We start from the raw sequence: 14,007 nt of genomic DNA on the forward strand, positions 1-14,007 counted from the left end.
ACAGAACTATAAGTGAAGGAACTATCCCATCTATCTGGAAAATTTCTCACATCATCCCTCTACATAAAGGTGGGAACTCTACTGACTTTTCTAACCATCGTACTATTGCTCTTCTATCTCCCCTAGCAAAAAGTATGGAGAAATGCATCCATAAGCAACTACTTAACCACCTACTCCAAAACAACTAGCCAATTGTCAACACGGATTTAGACCTTTCCACAGTACTACCACTGCCCTACTAACCTTCACAGACTTCATCAACAAAAATCGAAACAAAATTCTCTCCTCTGCAGTCTTTATTGATTTATCTAAAGCTTTCGACATGGTTAATCACCAGGTCCTTTTAAATATACTGAAATCCCTCTCACTTGAACCTCTAACCATAAATTGGTTTAATAGACAACAGGCTGTGCTATGGAAAAACAACCCATCTACTCACCTCCCTATTTCCCTAGGTGTTCCACAGGGCTCTATATTAGGCCCACTCCTATTCTCCATTTTTATTAATGACCTTCACTCCGCAATTCCTGAAGCCACCTGTATTCAATATGCAGACGACTCCACAATAATTTGTTCAGCCACGTCACCAACTGAACTACAGTCCCTTACCCAAAAAGCATTTAATACAGTAGAACAATGGTTCTTATACCGCTGCCTCCTCTTAAATCCTAAAAAAACAAACTTTTACTTTTCACACCAACAAATTCCACACTAGTATCTAATAATGGCACTATTATATCTCCCGACTCAACCACTAAACTTTTAGGAATAACAATAGATAACAACCTTAGCTCTGATACTCATATAAACAGTACTATCAAAACAGTCAACAAGAAATTGGGGTCCCTCTACAGAATCAAACCCTTTCTTACACCAGTAGCCAGGACCGCCATAGTCAGAACTCACACAATTCTCCACCCTACTCTATGCTTCAGCTATATTCACTAATCTTTCTAAAAACAACCTCAACAAACTATCTCCTATAATAATATTGCTAGATTTGCCACTGGCTCTCCTTTTAGAACTCATCACTGTCTTAATCTTAAGCAACTAGGATGGCTAGAATTTCAAAACCAACTGCAATTTCACCAGCTTGTCATAGCCCATAGGACCCTGTATCAACCCACCAACACTCCAATACTGTGTTGCCTCATTACCCCACATAACAATCTTAAACACTTACGCTCCTCAAACAAACTCTTTATCAAACACCAGCAGATCTAACAACTTAGCAGGAGACTCTCTGTTCTCTAATACTGTTGGTAAGTAATGGAATCTTCTTCCCACTGAACTCATATCTCAGTCTTCAATGACACTTTTTAAACAGAATCTAAGACTACTTCTCAGTACTCATTGGTTATGCCCCTGTACTAAGCCTGACTAACTTTCTCTCCATACACTAGTTTTATTACTCTTTATTGACTTATTTTTAATCAACCAAAGACCATGTTATTGCAATTTAAAAAATGTATATATGTATATAGTAACATCTCTTGCACATTAGCTTATATGCTCACCAGGAGTATTGTATTTTACTAACAATAGCTGTTATATACTTTGACTATTGTAACTTGCTATATTGTCTTTATGTAAGTGTCTTGGAGCTCTTCTCCCCGGGCCTCTACTGAAAAAGGACATGTATCCAGTTAGACTAGCCCGGTCAACAAATGTAAAATAAATAAAATATATATATATATATTATATATATACATATACATATATATATATATATATATATATATATATATATATATATATATATATATATATATATATATACACACACACACACACACATTATAATATATTATATACATACACACATTATAATATATATATATTATATAGTGTGTGTGTTACACAAAAGCACTGAGTCACTTGGACTGGACTCCAAAAACATCAAACCACATAATTTATTAATTTATTTTATTTAACATTTGTTTACCGGGAATGTCTGACTTGGAACAAAGCCAATTTTCAGTGGAAACCAGGGGAGAAATGCTCCAGTCGCATGTCTATGTAACATGGGAGGAAATCGGAGTACCCAGAGAAAACCCACAAGAACGCAGGGAGGACATGCAGATGCCGCAAAAAAGGCACTCCAGACGAGAACTGAACCAGAACACCTCTTGCAGTGAGGTGACAAGGCTACCTCTTCATTACTGTGCCATCCGCAGTGAATGAATAAACATATTGAAACCTAAATCACCTCTTTTTAACCTATTTGTCTTGCAAGCAAGAAAGCTACTCTGAAAACCCTACACTCAACTTTATTATAAAAATCAAATTTAAAAATCGCACAACATCAAGGAAAAAAAAGTTCCTTTCCAATTCCCATTGCACAAGGATTTCACAAGATCAAAACCACACCCTTCCACCTGCCAGAAATTAAACCACTGACGCCTTTGATTGATACTGCCCAATTTAACAAGATCTGACTAGCTGAAAATAAGACTGACTGAACTGCATCCACATGCATGTGGGGGATTATACACATACCAACCACACTATTTAAACACAGCATAGTGTTTCTCACCAAATAAAAAAAATTGTAGTAGATTTAGGTTTCAATATGTTAATTCATTCACTGCGGATGGCACAGGTTTAAACTATTCCAGGCTTCACAAAGTCTGCTCTTCACTTTTTCCCTTAGAACTGTTCAAACTCTCAAAGTAATCACTCTATTCTCTTTCTAAAGCCCTGCACTTGCTCAGCTCTTATAAGGAAATACTAACTAACTAAAGCACTATACCCTCCTTGACTTCTCATAAGAATTAGGCTCCCGATTGGTCCTTCCTGATCAAGTGAAAAATCAATTCCCTTCCCTAATCTGATCAGTAAAAAAAAAAAAGTTCCCTATACTAATCTGGTATGTCCAAGGGTCAGTTTCAAGGTTAGTCTCCAGTCCAGCTGGTGAATCTGGGAATTTTGAGACAATGTTACAATTGCCTTATGTACACAGACAAACCTCTCCTCCTTCCAACAAACTCTAATACATGCGAGAGATGCAGTTACACAGCCAAACTGGAAGCAGAGCTCTCTCAACCCAAGACTGGCACAGTCAGTCAGGAGGAAAAGGTAACCACCCACACCACAAATCCAGTCTCACACAGACCTATTGCATCTGCATACCCAACACATAAACACAAAAAAAAACATACTCGGAGGCTCTAAATAAAAATCTGCCTAAACAGCAAAGACCTCCTAAGCAGATATCCAAGCAACAGCCACCCCTCAACAATACCCACGAATCACATATCTCACAAAATCAGTGTGCCTCACAGTCACAGCCCTTAAGGCCACACAACACACCAAATACACTTGTTATAGGGGACTCTATTGTCCAGCACACTGACGTCCCGCTCACCAGACTGAACAAGGAGAAGGTCACTGTAAGCTGCCTGTCTGGTGCCAGGATCCACCACATAACGCAAGCACTCAGGTCACTCCAAAGCAAGTACAAGTATGACTCAGTCATTGTCCATGCTGATGTGAATGACCTGAAACGTACCTCCCTGGACTACATGAAGAGAGACATAGAGGAGCTCTCTGACCATGTAGCCCAGGCTGGTATGACCCTGACCTTGAGTAGCATCTTGCCCTCACCAAGAATGATGCCACAGTATAAAGACAAGATCAGTTTCAACAATTGGCTAAAGTATTGGTGATTGGTGTCATTCAAAGGGGATCCAGTGTCTGTCAGCCTGGGATGACATGCTCGACAAGCCACGTTGCTTCGCTAGGGACGGCTTGCACCTGTCACCCTTAGGCTTTCGTATACTGGCCAAGGCTCTTGCCACCCCCATAGTGCCTTTTTTAGGCAAGGCTCAAAGGACAAACCCACCTCCATAGACAACCCAAGGATAAAAAAACTAAAGGTAATGCTACTCAATGCCAGAAGTCTGAACCTCAAGATACACGCACTCGAGGCTCTCATCAGTATGGAGAAAATCGATGTCTGTGCAGTAACAGAAACCTGGTTCAAGGCTCCTGAGAGCACCCCGGCACTACCAGATTATAACTCATACCATGCGTCTCTGCCCCAAAACTCGGACCGAAGCACAAAAGGAGGGGGAGTATCTATATTCATCAAAGATACCTACACCTCCAGGTTAGTGGCACTGCAAGAAGCATCGGAAACCATCCATGTGCAACTAACAGCGGGCAAAACTGCCTTTCAGTTTGTAGCCTGCTACAGAACACCCTCCCTATTACAGGAACCCCACTTGGCATTCCTGAGAACACTGGAGAATATGAAGGTCTCTCCAAACACTATGTTATTGGGTGACTTCAACTACCCAAACATTGACTGGGAAAACTACTCAAGCCCAAACACCCTCGCCCAACGGTTCCTTGAATTTATAAACTCTAATGCAATGGAACAACTGATCACCACTCCCACAAGAGGAAACAACATACTGGACCTGGTCATCACCAACATGGGGACTATGTTCCACACCAGAGGTAAACCCCTCATTGGTAATCAGACCATTAACAAATTTCCCTGGGCATCCATATCCTGTCCCCACCCACATCCAAGGAAATCACTGTAAAGAATTTCTCAAAAGCCAACTTTGCACTTCAAGACTGGGGTGGAATCCTTCAAAGCCCCTGGGCCAGAGGATAATACAGCCCAATCCGCAGAATCCTTTACAAATGCATTCTATGAGCACCTGCAGGAATGCATGGATCATGCTATCCCAAATAAAACCAAGACTCACTCCTCCAAAAACAGGAGACTGGTCTAGTGGACCCCAGCCATAAATAAGCTATACAACAGAAGGAGGAAGCTACTACATGACAGAGCAAAATCCCAAAAAGGGAAGGCATCTCTGATCAGTATTAGCAAGAAACTTCGATCCCTCATAAAATCATCAAAGGCCAGTTTCGAAAGAAAAATTGCCCTAGACACTAAAGATAATCACAAGGCCTTCTTTAGTTATGTCAGGAACATGGGCGGAAACTCCCAGATATGCTCTGAATTGTTGCATAATGGTACAAAATATACTGAACCTATGGACATAGCCAACATCCTGACAGACAGATTCAGCGCAAACCCCCCCCCCCCAAAAGGAGCAAATGCCTATCCCAACTGAATGTAACCTCCCTGACATCACAGATGCACAGGTGAAAGCTGCCCTCTCCAAAGCAAAAAACACAGCATCTATGGGACCGGATGGTGTCCCAGGCTGTGTCTTACACGAGCTCCAAGAAGAACTGAACCCTCACATTAAGTCACTGTTCAAACTTAGCCTTACTACAGGATATGTACCCAAATAATGGCGTACAGCTACAGTGGTCCCACTCCACAAAGGTGGTGCCACAACGGACCCCGGAAACTATCGCCCCATAAGCCTGACTAGTCTGGTCTGTAAAGCTATGGAGTGTATTATCATGGAACTCAAACAAAGACATTGGGAGCCTCCAGACACTGGACCCTACCCAATTCGGCTTTGGTAAGGGCAGATCTTGCCTCTTAAACCTAGATGATTTCTTTGAAACAGTTACCAAAGCCATAGATGAGGGCAAGGTAGTCCACACAGCCTACCTGGACCTCGCAAAAGCCTTCCACACAATACCCCACTCGGGCATCATAAATAAGCTTACCAGCTTAAATATCAACCCCTATATCTCAAGATGGGTTGCAAACTGGTTCAGAGATAGAACCCACATGGTCAGAATCGCAGGTGCCATTCTCTGAGGTTCAAGCTAACACGGGGGGATTATGGCTGACAAAGTTTGCAGATGACTGCAAACTGGGGGCCATAATCGAATCTCCAGCTGACACAAGCATCCTCCAAAAGGGTCTCACAGAGACGGATGCTTGGTGCCAGAGCCACAGCCTCAAGCTAAATGCTAAAAAGTGCATAGTCATCCCTTTTGGGAAAAACAAGGTGCCCACAAATTACCACATAGGTGGTAATCCATTAAGTACGGAAGTAATTAGAGATTTGGGGACCAACGTAGATAGTAATCTCTCCTTTGATAATCATGTTCCCAAAGTGGTTAGAAAGACCTTCTATATAGCCCACCTTATCACGAAAGGGTTCGCATCTAGATCAAGAGAGGTCATTGTGCCCCTCTACTCGTCACTCATCAGGCCCATAATTGAATACAATGCCACTTTTGGGATGTACCTTACCAGACACCTGCAGCAACTGGAGAGACCCCAAAAGTACCTCACGAGGATCATGGGCTACAAACAGATGTCCTATGCAGCTTGACTAAAGAAATTCCAGCTCTACTCAGCTGCTTACCGCCTACTCAGAGGCGATCTATGCCTGACGTACAAAGCCATGTCAAACCCAGAATTAATGGACAAGCTCCACTTCAAAATATCCAAGCCCCTTAGAGCTACATGCTCCAGGGACCTAAACCTCAGCACAAAAATAAATAGGACATGCTGGAGGGACAGATTCATTTCCCAGAGGCTCCCCTCACTCTGGAATAGAATCCCAATTCAGGTTAGACACAGCCCCTCGCTGACCCTCCAAGCGAAATCTGGACGCGTGGATGGGAAATCGCAAATACACCCCTGGGCTCTTTTCTGTGTCCCTGCTAGACAGAGGCACAGTAAACTAATCATAAAAGGGTACCTTCTGTGACCTACTTTACAGAGGCACACTAGGCTAATCTAATAGGGAGGCGGAAGCCAAATACACTCTGGCTAGGCTTATAAATGCCCTAGGGCAGATAGCCTAGTATCTACCTATGAAACTATAGTAACCCACATATATAAATAAAGGTACAAATCAGTCTCACATGAAAGTGTGTACAGCATGGTTGTGATGTTCCCCCTCTAGACTAGTAATCAAGGAACCGGAATCCTCAATTGGGATCGGTGAGGGACATTCATATGGAACAGAAATTGATACACACAGTATTTCCAGATGCAGCTCTACACACAAAGCACAATTTCCTACAAGAGCACACTCAGTCCAAGGTCCGGGTTTCCCTCTCTTTCTCTCCAGGCTCCTAGTATGACTTCCCACTGGCAGAGCTACAGGGTTAAGTTATCAGCAGAGTGTCCCAAGCAAAACTCCTTCACCATTGTCTGTGAAACCAGTGCTGTTTTTCCCTGCTCCAAGTAGCTGACACACAGATTTGATTTTCGCTCACACACACACACAAACATCCTGAAAAGGCTGGCACAGATTTACTAGCTATGCCCAGACTATAAGGTAGATACTGCCACCAGGATACTCCAAAGCCAGCTACTCTAAGGCTCTTACAAGGGTACTCAATTATACTCGGAAAAATTAATACTAATACAAATGGTAGTGTTTGACCAATCCAGTAAGGCTTACAGGAGCAGCCACAGTGTCACCAAATAAACATAAGTACTTGCAAACGTTTTTAAAAGACCAACCACAATGAAAGGTTTAAATATGTAATTATAAATACATAAAATACCAAATATATATTTACAACCAACACCAGAGATTCAATCACAGGAATTATAAAAATAACAGATGAACAGATTCACACAGATACAGAAAACCAGTACTTATCTAATCTCACTATATTTTCCTAACTGATCTAAAGAATTGCTATTCCCTGGTTACTTACTAAAGCAAGGGAAGATTATGTGGGTGAGAGATCCTTCTACGTCAGTCAGGTTCCAAAACCACAGACTGCAATGAGACGTCAGTCTCAGCTAGTATTAAAACATCATTTCAGTGCTGGATTACAGAATGACATCTTATACATCTGGTCATTTAACTTCCGGTTCCCATACTACCCCTGTACTAGAAACTGAACCAAAATCTCACACTTATGTCACCATAGACACAGAGCTTTGCTATGATGCGTTAATAGCATCTGGAAGCCATAAGACCATTTTAACACTTCCACCTTTCCAGGGTAGCAATTAGTCCACTGCAAAGAACAATACAGCAGGATTTCTAGTACTTGTCTTTACAGACATTTCGTCTTTGACTGCAATCAGAACTGCAAAATTCAATCTTTATGGCCTACCAGGTAATTTAATTTCAGGCTAGTTTGCAAAGTTAAATGTGATTAAATGTGGTTGTAAAAAATTCTATATAGGACAAACGAAAAGAATGTTTAAAGTGAGAATAATGGAACATCTTAGGGACATAAAAAATAACAAATTAGAGAGCCCTTTGGCTCAACATTTTGTTAAATTCCATAATTCTGATATAACTAAGTTTAAGGCATCAGTATTAGAAAAGGTTGATAGTAAGGGAGCTAGTGAAGAAAGAATGAAGAATTTACTTTTAAGAAAAGAATTAATTTTTATTTTAAAATATCAGACACTTACACCAAAGGGACTGAATGTGGATTGCTGTTGGAAAAGTGTAATATAAATCTGTTTTTTTAAAAGGTAATGGATTTTTTAATTGTTTAATGATTGTTCAATTATGTAATTAGCTAATAGGTTTGTGTATAAATAGGCAATAGTGATGTATTGTAATTTACTCCTTGAAGGCTTTGTTAAGCCGAGGCGCTAGAGACTGTACAGCAAATAAATCGAGTTTGGTGAACTGGCTGTTGTTGTATTCTACATTTGGATTCCTTTTTCCTTTTAGAGCTGAAGAGCTGGTGTTGTGATTCTAGTTTTCAAAGTTACCTGGATTGAGATTAAACCTTTTCTCTTCCAGTATGGTCTGTACAAAATTAATTTTAACAGTTATAATACAGTCTGACATACAGATCTATTTCTCTGTCCAGCAGGACCCACTGTTGGTACATTTTCTTTTAAACACTAGCAACTTTACAAACACAATTTCAACACAAGCACCTGTACAAATTAGTTTGATATACAGATGGTATACAATTCTTTTACAAAACTCCAGCTAGTTATGCTGGCATATGTTACACATCCACTGCCCTACTTCTCCTGGCATAGCTGGCAATACCTCATATAGTCACATAGTAAAAGTAATGTTTGTGACCTAGAAATGTTCTATCACTGACACTTCTCTTGCATGTAGTCAAAGTAACAAACAGAACTGAACAAAGCAGTAAGTGTCAAGAGGAACCTGCGTGGACAAGTAAGACTAAATTTGTTGAACAATCATTTGAAGATTAAAAAAAAGATGAAGGAGACAAGCCCAGGCAAACACTGCTCCCTGTAATGCCACGGCAGAGGCTCTACGAGGCCAAAGTGAATAAAACCTATTGAAAAGCAGTAGAATGTAAACCTGCCAGAAGGAATCCATAGACAGCCACTATCGGATACTATCTTCCCAAAGACAGAAGGTACTATCAATGTACTTTAGTTAAAACTACAAGACTTCATTTTGTTTGACAGAACCTGTTTTATCTGCAGCTTTTCATAATGCTAGAGCTGCTGTTTATTATGCAAGGACTGGTGGCCTTAGCTGCACTAACAGTTCAGTGTATACCCACTCATGTATTGACACATTAAAGTAAGGTTTTGTGATCCTTTAATTCACATATCAGGTCAGTTGGAGTTGCATTATGGACGTTTCTGCTGCACAGTCCAACAGTGCTATATTTTTAGTGATTGCTAGACAGAGCTCAAATAAGCAGAACTGGTGAATAATACAAGAGCTTCCTTTAAGCTTTGCTGTGCTGGAAGTTGTGATGCCCCTGCACTGGCCCAGTAATCAATGAGCCTCAGTCCTCACCAATGGCAACAGTTGAGGGACGTACACAATGGGAGGATGCCAAGCGCATACACAGTAAAGTCCAATTTCCCTTAAGAGCACACAGAGATCATAGTCAGTCTGGGGCTGGTTTCTCCTTCTTTCTCCAAAAAGACTCCTCACTGGCACAGCTATAGGGGTTAAATTCTCGGCTGAGGGGTCAAGCCAAGACCTCCAGCACCCTCTTTGCCCAACCAGTGATTCGTGTCCCTGCCCAAGTAGTTGACACACACATACACGCCCCTAGGGAAGGCTGGCACAGGTTTACTAGCTATGCTCCCTTCTACCCAGACTACAAGATAGTTATCACTGCCACCAACCCCTCATTATCAGCTACTAGAAGGCACTTACAAAGGGTGGCCAATCCTACTGTGTAATGTTACAATTATCCAAATGGTAAGTGTGACCAAGACTTGCAAGGCTATTTAGGAGTGGCCTGTACAGTGTCAGCAAATACATATGCAAGTACTCTAAGGGCTTAAATATGTCTCAAATATCAGCCACAATGATAGCTTTAAATATTTAAACCTAACAATAAAAGGCAAGACAATAGTCAAACACAGTAACTGCAGAGTTCAGAATCACAGGAAATATTTTAAAATATTGCAGGACAGTCTCAAATAAATACAGACGACATCTAAACTAATCTTTACTATATTCCTATCTATATCTAAACGATACTATGCCCTAAACAACTTACTTACAGAGCAAAGCAAATGAGTGGATGTTCTTGCTAGGTCCAAGACAAAACAAAAAATGCACATAGCCTCTCTCTCAGAGTTCTTAAATTACTATTGAGCATTACTGCTGGGTCAGCTTGGATGACATCACTGTCACCTGCCTTCAGTTCCCAGGTAAACAGAAACTAATAGAATTTTAACATTTCTGTGTCAGAAATACATGTCTCTCAGATATTTGCTCAGAACTGTGTAGCTGCTAGGAAGTCATAAAGTGAACACTTTACATTTTAAACCTGGTAATTACTTTTCAGACAACAGAAAAACTTCTAGCTCTAGACATTACCTCTGCTTGCTGCACTGCAAACAGCTTTTATAGCACATCATAAAGCACTTAATTTCAACTTATTTTCTTGAAGTTCTGTAAGTTAATCTTCTATATTCCAGCAGGATATGCTGTGGTCACATAAAAATGTATATTATATGTAAATGAAAAAAATTAATACAGCTTAACTTTTTGTATTAATGTACGTACATCTGTCTTGAGGGATAATGAATGTTTTTAAAAACCTTAAGTTAAATTATCACCAGTATCTCACCAGCCTCCTCCTCCTCATCTCTCTATTTACCAAATCAGCAACATAACAAAACTAATAAAATAATTGTATGTACTGCCAATCAAAATTACTTCAAGCATGAAGATGGAATTATGCAACAGCCCCTAAAAGGCCACCACTTGCAGGCAAACGACAAAACTGAAACAAGTGTATTTAGATCAGAATCAGATGAAAGTGCTAACAGTCAACTGAATACAATATCACAAAAATGGAACAGATCAAATGAACAGATTGTTTTACATAAAAAGCAAAACTTATATTAAAATATAATGTATTAAAGACATAAAAAGGTGAAAATTAACAGTTTGAAAACCAGTTTTTTCCTGTCTAGCCATATATCCTTCAGGAAACTGACATTTACATTTTCACGCAGTTCAGGGAATTTGCCATTTGGTTTCCACTTTTTAAAATCCCCCTGTAATCCAGACATTCATGTCCCAGCACTCCCTACAGAAAATTATTATTGATGCATTATACAAACCCATCAGCAATTGTATTATTTATATCTTTTTTTCTTTACAGCATAAGCAGTCTGGTCTGTTATCTAACAGCCCTGTTTCGTTCTTCTCGCCATATGTAATATGTTACTTGTACTACTGTTTCAAAAGTTAAGCGCCACTTCCTTCAAGTCCATCAACATCAGAATCAGAAGAATCAATCTTGAATTAAATTGCTGCCCGAGACAAGGTGCGAATTAAAAAGATCAGGACAGATTTTACTGGAAACCACAAGTATCCATCTGCAATAGGTTGAATCTGGCCACAGTGGTCTCCAAGAAGTGTCTCTACCCCCTCCCACCCCAACCCACTCTCCTCCCTCCCCGCTTTTAGTGGCTCAATTCTAGAGATAGAGAGAGACGGAGACACAAACATAAAGCAGATCAGCACTGCCAGTATGTACAGGCAAATGTCGTCTAATGCTGCCCACAGCTTAAAAATACTCTGGGTGGTAAATACATGTCCCATCTCCCAAAGGATGGCATGACAAAAAAAAAAAAAAAAAAGCTAAAGACTGCCATCATCAAAGTACTTTGGAAAATGTTTAAAAAGGTATTTAGAAATGCGCAGCAGAATTTTGGAACATTCCATTGTGATGAACTGCACTGCGCATCATCTCCCAATCCCAGCTGTCATTTAGAGAGTCCAGAAATGGACTTCAACCAGCACAAACTTCTAGTACTTGAACAAAGATTTAAAACAAATACTATGTTTTATGTATTACTAGTGTGATAAAGTATGTAACTTAAAACCACAAAGACCCCCACTAACTTTTCTTCTTCCAACAATGAATACCAGTTTTTCTTTCAACATTGCAACTTTACTCAAAACAACGCTACTAATACTCAACAGCAGAAGAGCTCTATGTGGATATACATTACAATGATGTAGCAGGTTTTCATACAGTTAGTAAGCAGCACATTTGTAGTGCTTAGTCTACATGACTTATTTCACAACTTGTACCGAAAACCTACTCTGTGCATCTTGTGTTGAAGTTGTTTGCATACTTTTTGTTCAGTTGTTTTAGCCACTTGGTCAGGGCTGTAGTTGAAGGATCAATATCATATGAGCAAAATCGCACAAATTCCGAACGCTCATAATATCAAACGTACCAGACCTTAAAGTGCTTTTCCTGAGATCATGGTACAGTGAATAGGGATATTTGCCCTTTCCTCACTGTAGTGTGATCTCATAGGTTCATAGGTTTATACTAGGCTATCTGCCCCAAGGCATTTATAAGCCTAGCCCGAATTTTTGTGGCTTATGCCACCCCTTATATGAAAAAATACTGTACCCATTAGTTTGTTGTGCCTCTGTCCAGCAGTGACACAGAGATGATTCCCGGGGTAAACCTACGATCTCCCATCCACAGGTCAAGATTTCTCTTGAACAGAGCCAGCGAGGTGCTCTGCCTCACATGGACCGGGACTCTATTCCACAGCATAGGGAGTCTCCGAGTGATAAATCTATCCCTCCAGCACGTCCTATTTATATCCGTGCTAAGGTTTAAGTCACTTGCTCTAGTGGTTTTGGTGGATTTGGATTTTTTGAGGTGGAGCATGTCCATTAATTCTGGGTTGGACATGGCCTTGTATGTCAGGCACATGTCACCTTTGAGCAGACGGTATGCGACTGAATAGAGCTGGAGTTTCTTCAATCTGGCAGCATATGACAATTTTGGAGTCCCTTTATCCTTTTGGTGAGAAACTTTTGGGGTCTCTCCAATTCCTGCAGATGTCGGGCGAGATACATCCCGAATGGGGCATTGTACTCGTCCGGAGTTGGAATACATATTTAGCAGGGGTGTGGGGGGCACATCCCCCCACAATAGGAAGTTTGGGGTCCGATATTATGAGCGTTTGCAATTTATGCGATTTGCTCATATCATATAGACCCGTGGCTGAAAGGGTCCTGTACCACCCCCACTGACCTAGTTAACAGAATAACTAAAAACTAGAAAACTACTCAAAAAGCAAAATCTTTTTTACCCAAGTATTCATAAAGGTGGAAATGATGGTCTCCTTATATTCAACAACTCAAAGGTACCAGACTCAGATAGAAGGTACTGCAAAACTAAGTTATATTTTGCAAGCGTTACCTGCTCTTCACCTACAAATGTAAAATTATGAACTACACATATGATTATCAGCGGCAAAAGCATGCAATCCCCAGTCGAATAGTCATACACCTTTCGAAGTAGAAAACTGTGTCTACCTTTAAAACTTGAAAAAAATAAATTGTGCAATACTTGCCTTTGCTGCAACATAACTCTGTTTTCTTTTTCTTTTAAGGTTTTATTAAGTTCAACAGTCCTACTAGCCCGGTGAAGGTACTTTCTTTTTCCAGTGCATTCATAAGTCCAATGTCCAAATTCTAAACACTTCTGGCATCGAACGTGCTGCTTGTTGGCTTCACTTAAAAAAAAAAAAAAAAAAAAAGAAAACTGTATGTCAGAGAATTTGACTTTCTACACTGAACGGAAAACAGATTATAATTTTCAGTTCATTTTGGCTTAGCAATCCATACAAAAACAGTAACAATTCAGTAATGAGTAGCTTCTCCATTTAACAAACTGACACAG

At 40.2% G+C, this 14,007-nt stretch overlaps 1 protein-coding gene across 2 annotated transcripts in view; it reads right to left on the reverse strand.

The window, feature by feature from the left end:
- The window catches only part of ZCCHC10 (zinc finger CCHC-type containing 10), a 480,379-nt gene that overhangs the window by 400,106 nt on the left and 66,266 nt on the right, over positions 1–14,007 (reverse strand). For both annotated transcript variants that reach the window (XM_044069265.1, XM_044069266.1), the window contains one exon: positions 13,679–13,840. In XM_044069265.1, coding sequence (XP_043925200.1) covers positions 13,679–13,840 — 162 coding nt within the window. The remainder of the gene's footprint in view (positions 1–13,678; positions 13,841–14,007) is intronic.

The sequence above is a fragment of the Protopterus annectens genome, chromosome 4.part0, assembly GCF_019279795.1.
Source record: "Protopterus annectens isolate FY-2018-M chromosome 4.part0, PAN1.0, whole genome shotgun sequence".
NCBI lineage: Eukaryota > Metazoa > Chordata > Ceratodontiformes > Protopteridae > Protopterus > Protopterus annectens.